The following is a 17,159-nucleotide window of genomic DNA, read 5'->3' on the forward strand; positions in this document are numbered from 1 at the left end:
GCCAGAGGACACTGCGGCTCAACTGTTTACACTTCTTTTGTCCTGTCCTCAAGTGGCAATTATCTTTTATTCTTGCCTTTTGTTCTTAAGCCTGATTTGCCTCAACTATCTCACCACCCTAAAAACATCAACCTAGGGCATATATCCAGAAGAGACAAAAACTTGAATTCAAAAAGATACATGTACCCCTATGTTCACAGCAGCACTATTTACAATAGCCAAGACATGGAAGCAACCTAAATGTCCATCGACAGATGAACGGATAAAGAAGATGTGGTGCGTATATACAATGGAATTTTACTCAGCCATAAAAAAGAATGAAATAATGCCATTTGCAGCAACATGGATGGACCTAGAGTTTAGCATACGAAGTGAAGTAAGTCAGAGAAAGACAAATACATATGATATCATTTATATGTGGAATCTAAAAACGTGATACAAATGAACTTATTTACAAAACAGAAACAGACTCACAGACAGAAAACAAACTTAGGGTTACCAAAAGGGAAAGAGGGTGGGGGAGGGATAAATGAGGAGTTTGAGATTAACAGATACACACTACTATATATAAAATAGATAAACAACAATGTCCTACTGTATAGAATAGAGAACTATATTGAATATCTTGTAATAATCTATAATGGAAAAGAATCTGAAAAAGAATATATATATATCTATATATGTATGTATGTATAACTGAATCACTTTGCTGTACACCGGAAACATTGTAAATCAACTATACTTCCGTTAAAAAAAAATCCACCTAAAATTACCTACCTGCCCCACCTCCTCTCTCTATCTCCCTGGCATGACCCTCAACCTTTCTCCTTAGATTTTAGGATTGAATTTACAGAAGTAAAATGCTCCTAGGATTCCACCCTACCATCTCATTAAACATTCTGTGTGTCTCATCAGCAGCCTTATAATAGAAATTTTTTTTTTTTTTTTTTTGGCGGTACGCGGGCCTCTCACTTCTGTGGCCTCTCCCACCGCGGAGCACAGGCCCCAGACGCGCAGGCCCAGCGGCCATGGCTCATGGGCCCAGCCGCTCTGCGGCATGTGGGATCTTCCCAGACCGGGGCACGAACCCACGTCCCCTGCATCGGCAGGCGGACTCCCAGCCACTGCGCCACGAGGGTAGCCCTTATAATAGAATTTTAATCATATATCTCTAGATAAGAAACAACAAATGACAACTAAAAAGTGCGTTCTCTCCATACGCACACGCCACCACATCAGGTTTCAGTGACCACTGCGGGAGGCTGTCTTACAAGTCAACTCCCCTCATTAATACATGGGAAACTGAGGCCCTGTGGTCACAGGACCCAGTGGAGGACTCAGGTCTCCTAGGGTCTTGTGCACTTGAGGGCAGGGTAACCAAAACCAGCTCCTTCCCCCAGTGGATAGAGAGTAAACACAGCAAAACCACACCTTAGCCCAGCACCGGGCTCACAGTAGGACCCAACTGTAGTGGACAATGGCAACGCTCCCAGATCCCCAGGGCCAACTTCACTGGTCCCGTGCACCCTTCCCCAGCCTCTGCATGCTTTCACCCCTGACCAAGGCACCTGTGACTCTTTGCAGAGCTGTCCTCCCACCACTGGGGCCAGCTAGGGCAAACTGGGAAATAATTTACACTCCAGAGCTTTCTTGCAGGCCCGGGCTGGGGCTGGTTCTCTGTCTGAGGTCGCATACTGCTAGACTTCCCACCACGTCCCCATCATCTTCTCCCACTCTCTTACCAGCCTCTCCCAGGATCACTTCCTGATGAGAAATCAGCCGCATCTGGACCCTCACCTCAAGGTCTTCGGGAAGCCTGACCAAAGACACCAGGCAACATCTGGGGACGAGTGAAGGCATCGCGCCTCCAGAGAAGCGGCTGAAGGAGGCGGCAGTAGGAGTGGCACTGAAGTGTCCGGTGGGCTGACGCCGGGATTAATGAAGAGTCGCCAGGAGCCTCCGCTGAAAACAGCTCCCATAGGCTCTGGCCCCGCCAGGAGCACATCCGCCAGCACAGGAGCTCTTTCAACATCCCCAGGGACACTGTGAGCCCAGAGCCCTCATGAAGGACCATTCTGGATTGACTCATCTTCTGGATAACTGAGCACACGCCCTGTTAATGGATAACATTTACACCCCTTAGAGTTCGCAGCCGCTGCTGTAATCAGGGCGCTCGAAGCAGCCGCCTTCATCCGGGCCGTTTCTCAGCAGCAGCTTCCGGGTGCGGCGGGTTTTCCATCCTCCGCCATCCTCGAGCCCACTTCCGGAAGTGGGGGCGGATGGGAGGTGGGGGTGGGGGCTGCTGGGTAAATGTTCTGCCTGCTAGAGTCGTTCTGGATGCTTCTCAGGCAGTCCTTCTGGAGTCAGCCCCGTTACCCAGAACAGCTTTGGCAGTCATCTGTATGTTGCTTTTTCCTCCTTCCCTGTCGCAGGCGCCTGCCTCCTGGGATCACCTCCCAATTAGACTGCATCCAAGCCCTTGCCCCAAGCTCTGCTTTCAGGGGACTGCAAATCAAGCCAGTGTTGTACGTAACGTGCACTTTTCCAGGCAGCCCGGGTCATCATTATCCACCAGGGCTTATTATTTACCTCCAGCTCTGCGCTGGAATACGTGTTACCTTGGGAGCTACCCAAGTGCCAGCCACTAAATGGCCCAGCTGCGCCTCGTCGGGAATTCGTGTTTGATTCTGCCATTTTTGTGTCTCTTTGTTTGTTGCTAGCAAGTATCTAGCAGGACTGCCACCCTCCTTCGAGTTTACGTTTTTTGCCTTTAATCTACTACAGTCTGGAAACCATATGACCAAACGTGATGGACTTGTGTCTAACATAAAAGTGAACAGACCCTGAGTGCAGGAATATTTCTTTGAGCAAATGCACGAGCTTTCATCCAAGGCACTGGAAACTTATTTTGGCTGCTCGTGAGACGTTTTTCTTTTTCCTGGTTAGAGCTCTCATTTGGAGAGTGTAGAGGTTGGATAGTGAAATTTTGTATGAACGAGTTCTTCTATTTCAATTTAAATAGGCGACGTGTTTGTGGGCAAATGCAGTGGATCTAATAATACTTATTGCAAACGCCCTAAGGCAGCGGTCCCCAACCTTTTGGCACCAGGGACCAGTTTCGTGGGAAGACAATTTTTACGTGGGGGGGGGAGCGGGGGGCGTTAGGGAGGGGTTGGGGGGTGGGAGGTGGCTCAGGCGGTAATGTGAGCGATGGGGAGCCATGGGGAGCTGCAGATGAAGCTTCGCTCCCACCTCATGCTCGCTTCCTGCTGTGTGGCCTGGTTCCTAACAGGCTGCGGACTGTTCCCGGCCTGGGGGTTGGGGACCCCTGCCCTAAGGCCTCGGCCTGCTGTTTATTAGGATGTGCTAACTCCACAAATGCAAGTTTTAGGACTCTCAGGGTGTTCACAAGTTTGCCAGCTTCACAGATGCCAAAAGTATGATGTCTGACACACAGATTTTGGAGCAAAAATAGAATCCAACCAGGGATTGAATAAAAATCTTGTTCAGCCTCCTAGGGTTCAGTCTAACCCCTTTCCTCTCCCAAGAAGTCGTATGTCCCCTCCTGTGGGCAGGAGGACGTGTGTGCCCACACTGGCTTCAGGTAACTCCATGGGATTCCTCCCATGGGAAGAGTTGTGTTCTGGGCTCGCCTCTCTCCCCGGCAACTTTCTCAGCCTCAAAGGCACCAGGGACAACCTGTGGGTACCAAGGCTGATGGCACAGCTGGGGAAAAGCCACAAAAGAGCCACACTTCAGGGACAGGCTGAGAGCACACTGCAGCAGGTGTGTCGATGGTAACCCACTGCAGCCCTGGGAGGGGCACAGGGGAGAAACAAGGGGTCAGTGAGCTGAGTGTTTTCTGTGCCGCTGAGAACAGGGGTGGCAAAAGCGTGTGGGTGTTTTTAGGGGAAAGGTTGATCGGGAGAGAGGGAGGCCTCGGCTGCAGAACCTCCTGGGACATGCAGTGAATGGTGAATGGGAGCTTCCTTCTTGGATGGGCTCAGCCCCACAGCGTGGCAGTGTGCTCCCTGCTGGAGAGGGACTAAATCTAGGCAGAAGGAAGCATATCCCACGGGGCCTCCGTCCCCGAACAAGCCATGGTTTTGAAGACCGCAAAGACTGGTGTTCTGGGCAAGGCAGCAGTGACAGGAGGGCTGAAGTTTGAGGGTCACGGCTGCTGCGAGGACATCAGGGTTGATGAAGTACCCTCACGGGGTGGTCACTATGTGTGGTTTAAGGGCTGGAATTCGCACGGGGGGGGGCTGCCAAGGATGCGGCTGCAGGCAGGCGGGAGGCCAGGTGGTTGTCGGGGGGTCAGCAGGGCTGGCGCTTGGTGTGCCTGAGGATGGCGCAGCCTCAGCGAGACCCGCTGTCCCTCTGAGATGCTGACAGCTTCACCCACCTGGGAATCCTCTGGGGCCACGTGGGAGGGAACCTCATGGATTAGAGCTTCGGTGGGGATACAGAAGTCCCTTGAGGCAAGCTCACCGCCGCAATGACTGCAGGGAGAGACTCCTCACGTTTGGCAAGAGAAGAAAACACGCCACCTCTAAAGAGGTGATTGAATTGGCTCCCACGCTGAAATCTGTGAATTTCCCGAATCCGTGATTCCGCAAGGCAGAGGTGAGATCTGATTATGAGAAACGATCAACTTCTTGGTTAAGAGCGATGTGGCTGACCCACGGAACTGGCAGGAGTTCAGACCCGGACCCCTGCTCCTGGGGGAGGGGCACTGCGTAACTGGACCGGGAGTGTCCCGGCAGCCACTCGGCTCCTGGGTTCCTAGGACCTGAGGTCACCCCAACCCCGACCCTCTCACCTTTACCCTATTTCTATTGATGAGACTCCTGTGCAGCCCCTGTCCCCCACTGGTGGTACCTTCAGCCCCTACCAAAGACACTAGTGAACCCCCGCCCACCACAAATACTGACCCCCACGCTGGCACCCCCATCTCCTGGGCCCCCAGCCCCTGGCTGCTTTCCTGTAGCCCCTCCCCAGACCCCTCCCTGTCAATGCTGATGGTGCCTTCCTGCCCTGGCCTGGCCCTGCCCCTGCCCCTGCCCTCTGCTGCCCCAGAGGATGGATCTTAACCTTCCTCCTCGTACTCTCCCTCCCCTCCCCCTCCGGCTGCCATAGGGGACAAAATTACCTATATTTTGTAGAGAGAACTCTATATTAGTAGGGGATGCAGGCTGGGTCCCTGTTGCTTGTATAAATTATACAGACCATGAAAAACAAAGCTGAGTTTCCTCCTGTGTGCTGGACTGGTCCAAAGAAGACAGAACATGGGAGCCACCCAGGAAGGTTGCTCTCCAAATTCATCACTTCCAGCTCAAGGAGTTTCCAGAAAAAAAATTCAGTCCCATCGTGCTGAATGTTCAGTTCAACGTGGGACACAAGATTGTCCCGAATCCTGAGGGGTGGTATCCAATCCTGGTCTCTGCTAGCAGAAGGGCTTCAGTGGGACAGTCTCTGAAAGGCTTTCCTGGGAAGGGCAAAGACCTCTCTCAACCATGGACACAAAAGTCAGCTGGAGCCTGGTCCCTTGAGCAGGAAGAAAATGTCAGTATTACTCCAGAACCGTTTCTCTAATTAGCAAGGTCATCAAACAGTCTCTTCTCCTCATTCCTTTGTCGTTCTCAGGACCGAGTTTCTGCTTCTGCAGCTGACAAGATGAGGCCCCATGAAGCTTCCAGCCTGAGCACACCAGCCTTCCAGACCATCAGCACACCTGCTTCAAAGCCCTTATAGGCAAATGCCACCTTGTTCAGCCTCGCAGGGTCATTAGTGCTCCCCACTCCACAAAAGGAATGTCTTTGACCGTGAAGGGTCTCTCTATGAAGGCTGACCCCAGAGTCTCTGGAATTGCTATGAAATCCAGCTTGACGAGGAAGGCCTGGCAAGGCTGCTGTTGGGATAATCCATCCTACAGGAGTGGAACCAAAGCACACAGGCAGGCCAGCCGCATAGTATGAGGAAGAAATAAAACGACCCTGGTGTCAGCCATGGAGGGAACCTATCCGATGACGGCATCAGGAAAATGGCTTCTCTACCTACCAGGGGGGCCTCTGGCCCAGAGCCCAGCCCTGCGGGAAGGCGGTCAGGTCTACACTCCACACTTGTGGTCCATCCACAGCAGGAGGAGGGCACATCCTTCATGAGGGCTCCCAACCATGGTTTCTATGAAGACCACACCCTGCGAGAAGCAGCTGCTTATGAGAAGTTGTGACTGGGGAGGGTTACACTGGAGCTGGGATGACTGAAGGGCTGGGATGATTGAGGAGATGGGAAAGCTGCTTCCATTTCTGAAGGTCACTGTAGGGACAGGAGTGTCCACTTGGCCAGGCCAGTGGGGAGGCCCATTTGGACAGTTGGAGCTGCCCAGGGAAGGTGGGCTGTGTCAGGAGACAGTGAGCTGACCATCACTGGTCACAACCAGTAGGCAGCTCCTGAGGGGCCAGCCTGGAAGGCCCCGATGGCACTCTGCATGTCGAGGGCCCGAGGGCCCAGAGCTCTGAGAGCTTAGACTCTGGCTGGGCCCTGCTGCAGGTGCCCAGCATCCCCAAAGCCAGGTGAGCCTACCTTGGAGGGCCGGGGCAGGAGGTGAGACCTTCCACACACCCACCTGAAGAGGACGTCAGTGCTCAAAACTTTCAGCCCCTGGTTACCAGATGAAGATTCAAGGGCCCAGGGAGGGCAAGTAACTTGCTCACAATTGCAGAGCAAGGTTGAGACAGAGCGGATGCCACAAATGAGGCTTCCTAATCTTTTCTCTCTCTCCAAAGGCAGCTTGAATCTCTACTCCCTTTTACAAAGCTTCCCTGCAACGGGGAAATGAGAGGTACCGTCACACGGTGTGGGAAAGGTGGCCACAGTCTCTGCCTATGGGGAAAAGGAGCCAGGAAATAACTTCAAGACCTCCACTGACAGAGACTGTGATGGTTCATTTTACGTGTCAACTTGACTAAGGGATGCCCAGATAGCTGGTGAAACACTGTTTCTGGGTGTGTCTATGAGGATGTTTCCAGAAGAGATTAGCATTTGAATCCATAGACTGGGTAAAGATGGCCCTCACCAATGCAGGTGGGCACCATCCAATCCACTGAGGGCCTGAGCGGAACATAACGATGGAGGGAGAGCCAATTTGCCCTTTCGCTTGAGTTGCGACATCTGTCTTCTCCTGCCTTTGGACATCATAGCTCCCGGTTCTCCGGCCTTCGGACTCTGAAGCTTACAGACAGCAAATCGTGGGATCTCTCAGCCTCCATAATTGCGTGAGCCAATTCCTATAATAAATCTCCCTTCTCTCTCTCCCTCCCTCTCTCTCTCTCTCTCTCTCTCTCTCTCTTTGTATATATATATATCCTCCTGGTTCTGTTTCTCTGGAGACCTTGACATCTAGCTTTTGCTCCTTCTGTTACTTTGGAACAGTGGAGCTCATCACCAACAGACCCAACACCGCTTTTAAAGGAAATAAATCTTAACACCCCCTTCAGTCTCCCGAAATAAATTTCACAGATACCATCAGATCTCAAAGAGAATTTAAAAATTAAATGTTCTGACTGTCATAAGCTAGAAAGAAAAGGCAGTTTATAATAAAATAATATTCATTTTTGCGTGTAAATGCTTGGATAAGACCTCACCAGAGACATGATGAAGTACTTAAAGGCTTTAACCTACTAGATGCTGAGTAAAGGATGAACTTAAGAGAAGTTGCTTTTCCTCTATACGCGACTTCTTGAAATAAGAGTTAAGCATTGCCAAGGGGGATTTTTTTCCAAAATCCTGAACAACTCTGAATAAAATTCCAAAGAAAATAAAGCACAGTCTTCCCAGAATATATATATATACTAAGGGGCAGTGCTGGAAAAAGTGTGCAGACAACAAGGCAGAGACCACAATTTTGAGTGTATATGAACAGAGACCATCACCGGCAGGATTTCACCCACAGCAGTGTCTGCAGGTCTGTTTGGAAGCCATGGGAGACGCAAGACAACCCACAGTCGTGCTGGATTGTCCCCCCACCCTCCCCATGCGGAACATCACTGGGACAAATCTGCACGCCCGGCATGTCTAAACGCTACGAGGCGGAGGTGCACCCGGGACCTCAGCCTCCGCTCCAGCTGCTCCCTGGGCGCGGGCACGTTCCAGAATCGCAGGAAACAGAAGCTCGGCAGGAAGCCGGGAAGCATCCATGTGGTCATGTTGTCCCTTCTGGAGCTCCCTGGTTGTGACTTCCCGGAAAGCCGTTCTCCAAGTTGGCCACGCGGGGGCGCCCTGAGACCCAGAATCGGAACCTTTGCAGGTTTGTGAGATGTTGAACTGTCTACGGATGCAAGAGATGGAGGCAGGCCGAAAACAGTGTGAGAAAGAATTCCTTACTGCACTAGTATTGTGTGAAATTGTCTATCTGTGGCAGCACCATCCACTTTTCCAGTATCCACTGTTAGCGCTGAATAATTTTGTAAATGGCGTTTCCAATCCTCCCAATAATATAATCTTGATATATAAACAGCAACGTCAGCATCCTCCCAGAAACACCAATGAATATGGGTGAAACAAGTGCAATGGCTAAGAGATTGGCCAGTTCTTGCCTCCCCCGCGCGCGCGCGCGCGCGCGCACACACACACACACACACACACACACACACTTCTCTAGAAATAATAATAATAAGAGATAACATTTTTGAGAACTTACCACGTCTCATTGTTTTCGGTTCTTTCCATGGATGAATATTTTATCTTCACCAGTAGCGCTGTGAGGTGATAAACAGCATGGATGAGAAAACTGAGGTGCAGAGGGTTTCAGTAACTTGCCCAAGGTTACCTTGCTAGCAAGTGGCGGGGAAGTCACTGAAGAACTGTGGAACATTCCAGGCATCAGCGCAAGGACTCCCATCTGCTGTAAGGAGGTGCTTTGGAGGAACTTAACCACCCTCGTCCTTGTACTGCAAGAAAACAAGCCAGCGTGCACTCCGCTTATTGTTTCTCCAAAATCTGAGAGCATTGAGAATGATAAAATAAAACCAACCAACCAACAACAAAAAAAAACCTATGAGATATTTTGGGACACAGTGTTGTGGCTTATTTTGTTCATGAATTCATCCCAAGCGTTACACCAGGTGGGTCTGATAAGGTGAGCATTTGCTCCACAACCCTGGGGCAGCTACAGATAGTGCAAACACCTAGAACTGGACAAAATCGAGCCCTGAGTTTTCAAGCCTGGCTAAGCATTAGAATCACTGGGGATGTTTTGTGTGTGTGTGTGTGTGTGTGTGTGTGTGTGTGTGTGTGTGTGTGTGTTTAAACTGATATCTGGGTCTCCCTAGGCCAGTTGAATCATCATCTCTGGAAGTGGGGCCCTGTTGTCGTTTATAACTTCCCACAGGTGATTCTAGGACTCAGTCAGCATTGAGAACCAACCTCCTCTGGCCCAGAGAGGAGCCATGATTTGCCAAAGGCCAAATGTTAAGGAAGGGGGAACCAAGTGTCCTGATTTCTTTCCAGAGCCCATCAAAAGCTCTACTGCTGCCCCAGACTGGGACCACCTCACAAGGAAACAGGCAGCAGGACCGAGGGCCCTGGGTGCACAGTACACTCAGAGCTGCCTCTTTGTCTGCGTACCTCGGTCTGGGGGGATGCTCAGCGCCTCCTGCTTCCTGTCAGCTCCAACCTGAAGACCCTAGCAACCCTCAGTAGTCAGGACCTGCACCACTGCAGGCTCAGGCCTGGCCTCCCTGGCCCTGAAGAGAACCCCTGAACCCACACCTCTGCCCCCATTGTTTCCCCACTTTCATCAGATGGTTGGGTCACCAAATAATATACCCAATTAAATAAACTACGAATCGCTTTTTTAGTATAAATATGTCCCTAGCAGCATGTATGTGCTTATTTGTAAATCTGGCAACCCTACCCAAAGAGCACAGTGACTCTGATCTCGTCCAACCAACTTGAAAGGGCCAGCAAGCAGCTTGCCCCGTCAGCTGGTGCTCTTTCCACAGCACCATTCAGCACAGAGAAAAATTCTTATATCTTAACCTAACAAAGAGTTCTATTGGGAGGGAATATAATTAAGAGAAATGTCTGCGGGATTATCTTGTTCCTTCATCCCTGGCGGTAGACCCAGGGACTGTTTGGACCAGCAGCTGTAGTTCAGACGGGCATCCATTCGATGGAGATTTGGGAAGCGCCTGCTGTGTGCTGGTGACCCTTTCCCCAGACAGTGGATATCACAACCAGCTGGAAGCTAGCAGCCACGGCAGCCCAGCCTTGGGCCTGGGCAGTGAAAGCACAAGCCTTGGGGGCTGGCATCACGGGACCCTCAGTCGCTCAGGGCCTCCTCCTTTCTGGGGAAGCAACGTTCCCCAACCTTGGAGGACCTGGTCAGGATTATTCTTAAGCCAGAGGCTTTTGGGAACTGAACCAGATGAATCTGGGAGACAGTCTGTTCCTTTGGCACAGCTGCCAAACTACCTTCCATCACCTTAGAATTTAACTGGTTGGACGCTCAGGAAGCATGTCTTTTTAAAAGGGCATCACTGGACACGAGGGTGAAGTTGTACTTCCTTGTCTAAAGCTGGCATCTTTCTCCTCCCTTTCCCCAAAACCGCCCCTGCCCTTGGTCGATGGCTTCACGGTCCTCCCTGTCTCCCAGGAAAGAAAATTGAGAGTCATCCCAGGTTTCTCCCTCCCCCCATCTTCCAGCCCCACCCACTGGACCCCTGACTCCCTCACCAAACCCTTTCTTTGCCTCAGGCTTGCTCGTGTCCTCGAAGGAGTGGCTGCACCAGCCAGCGGTACCTGGAGGCTCCCCTGTGCCCGTAATCCAGCTTTCTAATTTCCATGGGATTAAGAGGTATGAAGTGATACCTATACTGTTTGAATTTGCATTTCTGTAATTATTTCAGTCTTTTAATCCATCTGTGTATGTGCTGTTCGGATGCTGAAAATTTTTCATTCTATTTCCTTGGCATCCTTGAGCTGTTAGCTCAGCTCTTAGCTCAAGTCAAGCAAGAATCCTTACTGTTTTCCCTGTCTCTTGATCTCCTCAAACTTCACAGGCAGGAGCGTGACCCTCCTCTGCATAAAGTCCTTCAGTAACAGCTGGGCATCCTTAATGAACACGCGAACTCCCTGGGCCTGTCGAGGCTCCAGCTACCTTTCAGCCTTACTTATCTCCCCATCTCCTCTCCCACCTGTAGCCTGTTCCAGAGGCCATGGCCCTGTCCTCACCCACTTGCCTGTCTCCATCCCTTGACTCACACGCTTCTTGCACAATCTCAAGGCCCAGGGATCAAACGCAGCTTCCCGAGGTCTGTGCTCACCCAGACATCCACCTCCCCTGAACTCCCCAGCACCTTCTTGGTGCCCACCCCATCTTACTTATGTTTTCATCCCATGCATCCTTTTCTGATCTCTCCACCAGACTATGAGCCCCTGGAGGGCCTGCTGTACATCTGATTTATTTCTCCCTCCCCTACCCCAGCACTTCACCCAAGCCAGTCCGCACCGCAGGCTGGGAAACCAGGAAGGGGGCTGGGTCACAGTTCAATCCAGGGAGACAAAGAGCTTCCCTGGGCTGGGAACAGGAAAGGAGAAATGGACAGAGCGGCACTCAGAAGCATTCAGTGACTGGTTGGCCAAGAGGAATAAGGGGAGGAGAGATTGAAGACCACTCCCAGCTCCTGGGCTTGGCAATTTGCTGGGACCCAGGAGGAGCTGGGGTCGGAGTCTGGTTTGGACGTGTTTGTGGCCGTCATGATAAAACACGGGGCTGCAGGCAGAGCAGGCGGATGTCTCATCATGGAGCCAGAAACCCGAGTCCGAGATTTGGCTCCGGTCTTTGGAGATTTGAGGTCATCAGCGTAGAGGCGGCAACTGACCCCAAGGGCCTGCACAGGGATTACCCAGGGAGCCTGAATGACAGCCAGCCCCGAGGACACCAGCGCGCAAGAGGTGACTGAGTAAAACGGGGAGAGCAGCTGGGCTTGGGTAAGAGGGTGATGTCCCCAGAACCAAGAGAGGACCATTTCAGTGAGTGAGCAGTCCACAGAGGCCAACACTTACAACTGAAGGGCGTCGGTCCCAGCCACCCAGCTCCCTCCTCCCCCCTCCCCTCAGGGAGCAGCCATCCCATGGCTGAGCAGGCAAAGCGTTTCCCCTCCAGAGCCCCTGTCACCTGACTTCTCCTGGAAGCGCTGGAGGGGGGCACGAACGGCATGAGTCCCTGAATGTGGAGTCAGAGCCCCGCCCCTCATCTTTCTGGTCACCTCTGCTTTTATCCTCTCCCCTATTTGTCTTTATCAATTGAAACCACAGTTCCAGGCAGAGAAATAGAAACAGACATTGGCTTTGAACTGGATGTCAAGAGTGGGTGGCCTCCACTTGGCGGAAATGGAGCAGTGGTAAGAGGGTATCTCAGGGTGGGGATGAGATTAGGGTGGGTATTCAATAACAGAAAAACACCAGGGCAACGCCAGCAGTTTATTCTCCGGACCACGATGCAGATTTAATGGATGCTTTGCAAAGCTTGAGGAAGGCCCCGTTAGGTCTCAGACTCAGAGACTGGGGGGATGAAGGAGGAAGGGGCGGTGGAGACTCGGGGGGCGAGCTCCCCACCCACTCCACCTGGGGAGACGCAGCTCCATCCCTTGCATCTGAAGGACCAAAGCTTCAGCTCCCCTCGCCGGCTTCGCCTGGCTGGGCCCGGAGGCTGTCTGCTCAGGCTCCCAGCCCATCTGCTCTGCACCTAGGGCTCCCCTGCCAGAGCCTCGATCGACACAGTGACCCTCACAGAGCCACAGCTGGACTTCAAGTCCCACTCCTGACTGCCATTGAACGTCAGTCCCGGGGAGGCCGAGCCCTGCCTGGGAGACAGCTGGACGTTCAGCCAGCGACACCGGGCCTCGTCACAAGCCAGCACCACGGTGCCCTCGGGGGCGCTGTAGAGGCACCGGCCCCAGGTCGCCTTCTCCTCCATGGCCAGGTCCCAACCGCCCCCTGGCTCCCTGTCCTCCGGCCCCGGGGCCTGGAAACCCAGGTGGTCCTGGGCGACCGGGCACACCAGCTGCTCCTCCCTCAGGGCGGGCACCACCTGACCCTTCAGGTAGGCGGGGCCGGCACAGTAGGTCTGGCTGTTGAAGAGCCGGTCGCTATACTGGTACAGCCACCCGAAGAGATAGGCCAGGTGGCAGTCGCACTGCCAGGGGTTGCCGTGCAGGGCCAGGTTGAACAGGTTGTAATTGGTGTCAAAGATGCCCTGGGGGAGCGTGGTCAGGAGGTTCCTGGAAAGGCTGAGCACCTCAAGCATGGACAGGTTCTGGAAGAGGGCTGGGTGCAGGGCCGTCAGGTTGTTGCTGCCCAGATAGAGCTTGACCAGCCCCTCAAGGCCCCTGAAGATGCCAGCCGGCAGATGGGTGAGGGCGTTGTGCGAGAGCGTTAGGGACCCGAGGCTGGACAGGTTGGCAAAGGCTCCCTCGGGGATGGTCTCCAGCTGGTTGTGGGACAGGGACAGGCTGACCAGGCCCGGGGAATGGGCGAAGAGGCTGGCGGGCAGCGTCCGCAGTGCGTTGCCCTGCAAGCTCAGGAAGGTCAGGTTGCCCAGGGAGGAGAAGATGGACCGGGGCAGGTGGCTGATGGTGTTGCGCTGCAGCCATAGCTTCTCCAGGCGGGACAGCCCCGCGAACGCCTGCGCGGGCAGCTCGGAGATGGAGTTGCCGTCCAGGAAGAGTTCCCGCAGGCCGCCCAGGTGGCTGAACAGCCCTTGGGGCAGGCCGGCCAGTGCGTTGCTGCTCAGCCTCAGGGTCTGCAGGCTGCAGAGGGGGGCAAACAGCTCCTCGGGCAGCTCGGCCAGGAGGTTCTGAGCGAGGTTGAGGGTCTTCAGACGTCTCAGAGGCTGGAAGAGCCTCCCGGGCAGCGTCTGGAGCCGATTGCCCTGCAGCTGGAGGGACTCCAGGGCATCCATGTGCTGGAAGAGGCCCTCGGGCAGAGCCTCCAGCATGTTGAAGTTGAGGGTGAACTTGCCCAGCGAGGTCAGGTTGGAGAAGATGTCAGTGCTGAGGTTGGAGAAGGCACCGCCAGTGATCTCCAGGTCCTGGAGCCCCGGCAGCCCCCCGAAAGCATCCGGCCCGAAGTGGCACACCTGGGTGTTGAGGAAGACCACCTTGGTCAGGTTGGGGCTGCCACTGAAGGTCCTGGCTCCCACCACAGTGAATGAGGTCTCCACGAAGATGATGTCTGTGGCGTGTGGCGGGATGTCCAGCGGGATGGCGGCCAACTCCTCGTCGGAGCAAAAGACCTCCCGGATGAAGCAGTCACACCCCTTGGGGCAGGGCTGGGTAGGCGTGGCCAGGAGCAAGAGGCAGGCCCAGCGCAGCCAGGCTCTGGGCAGCATCTCCTAGATCTGAGTGTGAAGCGAAAACAGAAGTGGCACCTTCGTCAAGGGCAGGCAGCCCGGTGACCAGCACACTGGTCAGAGAGCCAGGAGATGGGAAGCTAGTTTATGTTTCTAATAGTTGTTTTCATACCACCTCACAGCAGCCTTGCAAGGTCAATAGGACCAGAGTTCTAACCTTCTGACAGCAAGGGTGTCTCGTGGCCAGTCCACAGTCCCACCCTGCAGGTTAGTGGCAGGACCAAGACCCTGGTCTCGTGGACCTGACGTGTTCTTTCCAGATTGGAGAAAGAGGTGGGACCGAGACCAAAAGGCATGGAACAGGGGTATAAAAGGAGACCATTGGTACTGTGGAATTTTTAAGATAATATGTAAAGTATGGGCAGATTACTCCTGAGTTGGAAAGTCTTTTAACCGTAACTCTTCCTGAGTTTTCAAATCTCAGCACATTGCAGAGCCTAATTATGAGGAGATCTTACCCTCAGCTCTTTGCACCGCTGAGGCTGAGAGCAGACACAGGGACAAGACGGGCTCTTATCTTGGAATGAGTCCGCCTTCTCTTCAGTGCTGCTACCAAAACGCTCCCCTCCTGCCCGCCACCCCTATCACCAGCCTGGAGCCCACGGAACTTTCCAACACTGTGTGGACAGGTGGGTCCCAGATGAGGGGATTCCACAGACCTGTAGGTTTTTGTTTTAAATAAGGGAAGGGGACCAAGTTTTTAGTTCACTAAATATTAAATTTTTTTAATGCCAGCATCTACCACAGGTCACGAATTGGTGACACAGCTGACAAGCACATTTTACTTACCACTCAGTCTTTTTTATGTCTGAACCACTAGCTGGCATGTAGAAACTGAGAAATAGCACATTAAATGTTTCCAGACTTCAGGATGATTTAGGGACATTGGGTTCACATTCCCACATAACGAGATCAACGGGGTCTTAATTGTCCCATTAGGGGGTCTGTACCCCCCACATCTCTACTGCTCCCACCCACGTCATCATTTACATGGCTTCTAGTGGTTCGAGTTCCATGAGTTGGAATACCAGCTCCATCACGTTCTCGCTATGTGACCTTGGGCTGTGCTTCAATTTTCTTATCTGTAAAATGACGATAATATTAGTGCTAACCTTGTTGGGGTAATTGCAGGATTAAATGAGTAAATAGAGGTAAAATTCTTAGAACAGTGTCTGACATAGTGTGAGCAATTAATAAGCTATGTTAACCATTGTTAAAGGTTGCAAACCACCGTCATTACAGAAAAGATTATTTGAACATGAAAGAAGTAGGAAGAACAAAATGCCCTTTAGCTAGAATATATTTAGCTTTAAAGAAAGAAAGAAGACAGACAGAAAGAAGGAAAGTCAGAAAGAAAGGGAAAATTCTCATGCACTATAATCGTAATTTTTCTCAATTTACCTGTCCTCAGCAAGAACTCAGCTGGCTCCCTGTTGGGGACTCTTGGCCCCAAGCACCCTTTCTGCACCCTGCCTCTCTGCTGCTCTCTGCTGGCTGCTTCCTCCATCGCAAGATTCAGCTTCAGCCAAAAGGCTCCACATGCAAGCACGGTGCTTACAAAAAGGCCCCTGTACCCTCTTCCCATCCAGACGCTCAATAACTCTCAGTTTTTCCAGGAATTTTTCTGCCTAATCAATACAGAAGGAACAATTTCTCCCTGAAAAAGCACTGCCGCTCCCTTGAGGCTCCTCTGATGGCCACATAGGTAAGCCACAGGAGGTGGATTAAACACCATGGTTGGGAAGGTCTCTAACAGTGAGGGTCTTGCTGCCACTCAGGACACACTAGAGGAAAGGACAAGCCTCCTGGTCCTGCCATCCCATAGACCAGCATTACAGAGTTCAGCTTTAGCATGAGACTTTATTCTCTTGAGATTGCATGCACAGAATACAGATAAGAAGAAGAGGGCCTGGCTGAAGAAGGATGACGTAGCCATCGTCCCACCCATACCTGCTACCTGGGCTGTCCCTAGGCTCCTACACGAAACCCCTGGGCATCCTGACAGAAGCCTTCTCTGACTCCTGATATGTTTCTCTATCTTAGCACCTGGCATCGTCCTCCAGATGACGGGTTCTCACAGCTGTCCTTTCTGCGAGAAGGTGGGTGTGGTCCTCTCTACGCTCGTGTTGATTCATGATAGGCTCTGTTGAACTGAACCGTTGGCTGAGATGAGCAGCTTGAGAGGCAGAGCTGCCCTTCCCTGGAATGATTCCAGCCCGGAGTGAATGACCGTAGCCAGGCGTGAGCACGGCCTTGAGCCCTCCCTCCTCCTTCCCCCACCTAGAGTAAGAGAGGAGCAATTCCTATTTGTAAAGCGCCATAATATTATCAACATGCCAGCCCCCTTCCTGCTAACCCCTTTGGTCCTTGGTTCTCAAAGGCAGTTTCCAGAAGAAATCCCACTAGAAGGGACATGAGGACCCTAGGGACCATCTGGCCAGCCTCATTGAGAGGGTGAGGCCAGGCCCCCAGGTGTCTGCAGTGGGGCCTGGGTTAGAATCCAGATCTCCTGGTTTCCTTGATCACTCCTGCTGGGAGAGCTGGGACCAAAGCAAGAGGGGCATGTGAAAGGAAAAGCCTCATGGGGACACTGTGCCTCACCTGCCCCTGCTGTACCTCTAACTTCTAACCCAATGTCACTTGGAAATAATATGCTTTAGAAGCAGTCTACAGATTCAATGCAATCCCTATCATATTACCAATGGCAGTTTTTACAGAACTAGAAAAAAAATCTTAAAATTTG

General features: G+C 52.4%; 1 protein-coding gene across 1 annotated transcript; it reads right to left on the bottom strand.

Moving 5' to 3' along the window:
- Nucleotides 1-12,751: 12,751 nt before the first annotated feature.
- On the bottom strand, nt 12,752-14,395 carry CPN2 (carboxypeptidase N subunit 2). The gene has a single exon (XM_060149283.1). The coding sequence runs from the start codon at nt 14,393-14,395 to the stop codon at nt 12,752-12,754; it is 1,644 nt and encodes a 547-aa protein (XP_060005266.1).
- Nucleotides 14,396-17,159: the final 2,764 nt, after the last annotated feature.

The sequence above is a fragment of the Lagenorhynchus albirostris genome, chromosome 5 (assembly GCF_949774975.1).
Source record: "Lagenorhynchus albirostris chromosome 5, mLagAlb1.1, whole genome shotgun sequence".
NCBI classification, from domain to species: domain Eukaryota; kingdom Metazoa; phylum Chordata; class Mammalia; order Artiodactyla; family Delphinidae; genus Lagenorhynchus; species Lagenorhynchus albirostris.

Bases quoted from the DNA above. Each gene is read 5' to 3' on its own strand.
- CPN2 (XM_060149283.1), bottom strand. From the start codon at position 14,395: ATGCTGCCCAGAGCCTGGCTGCGCTGGGCCTGCCTCTTGCTCCTGGCC.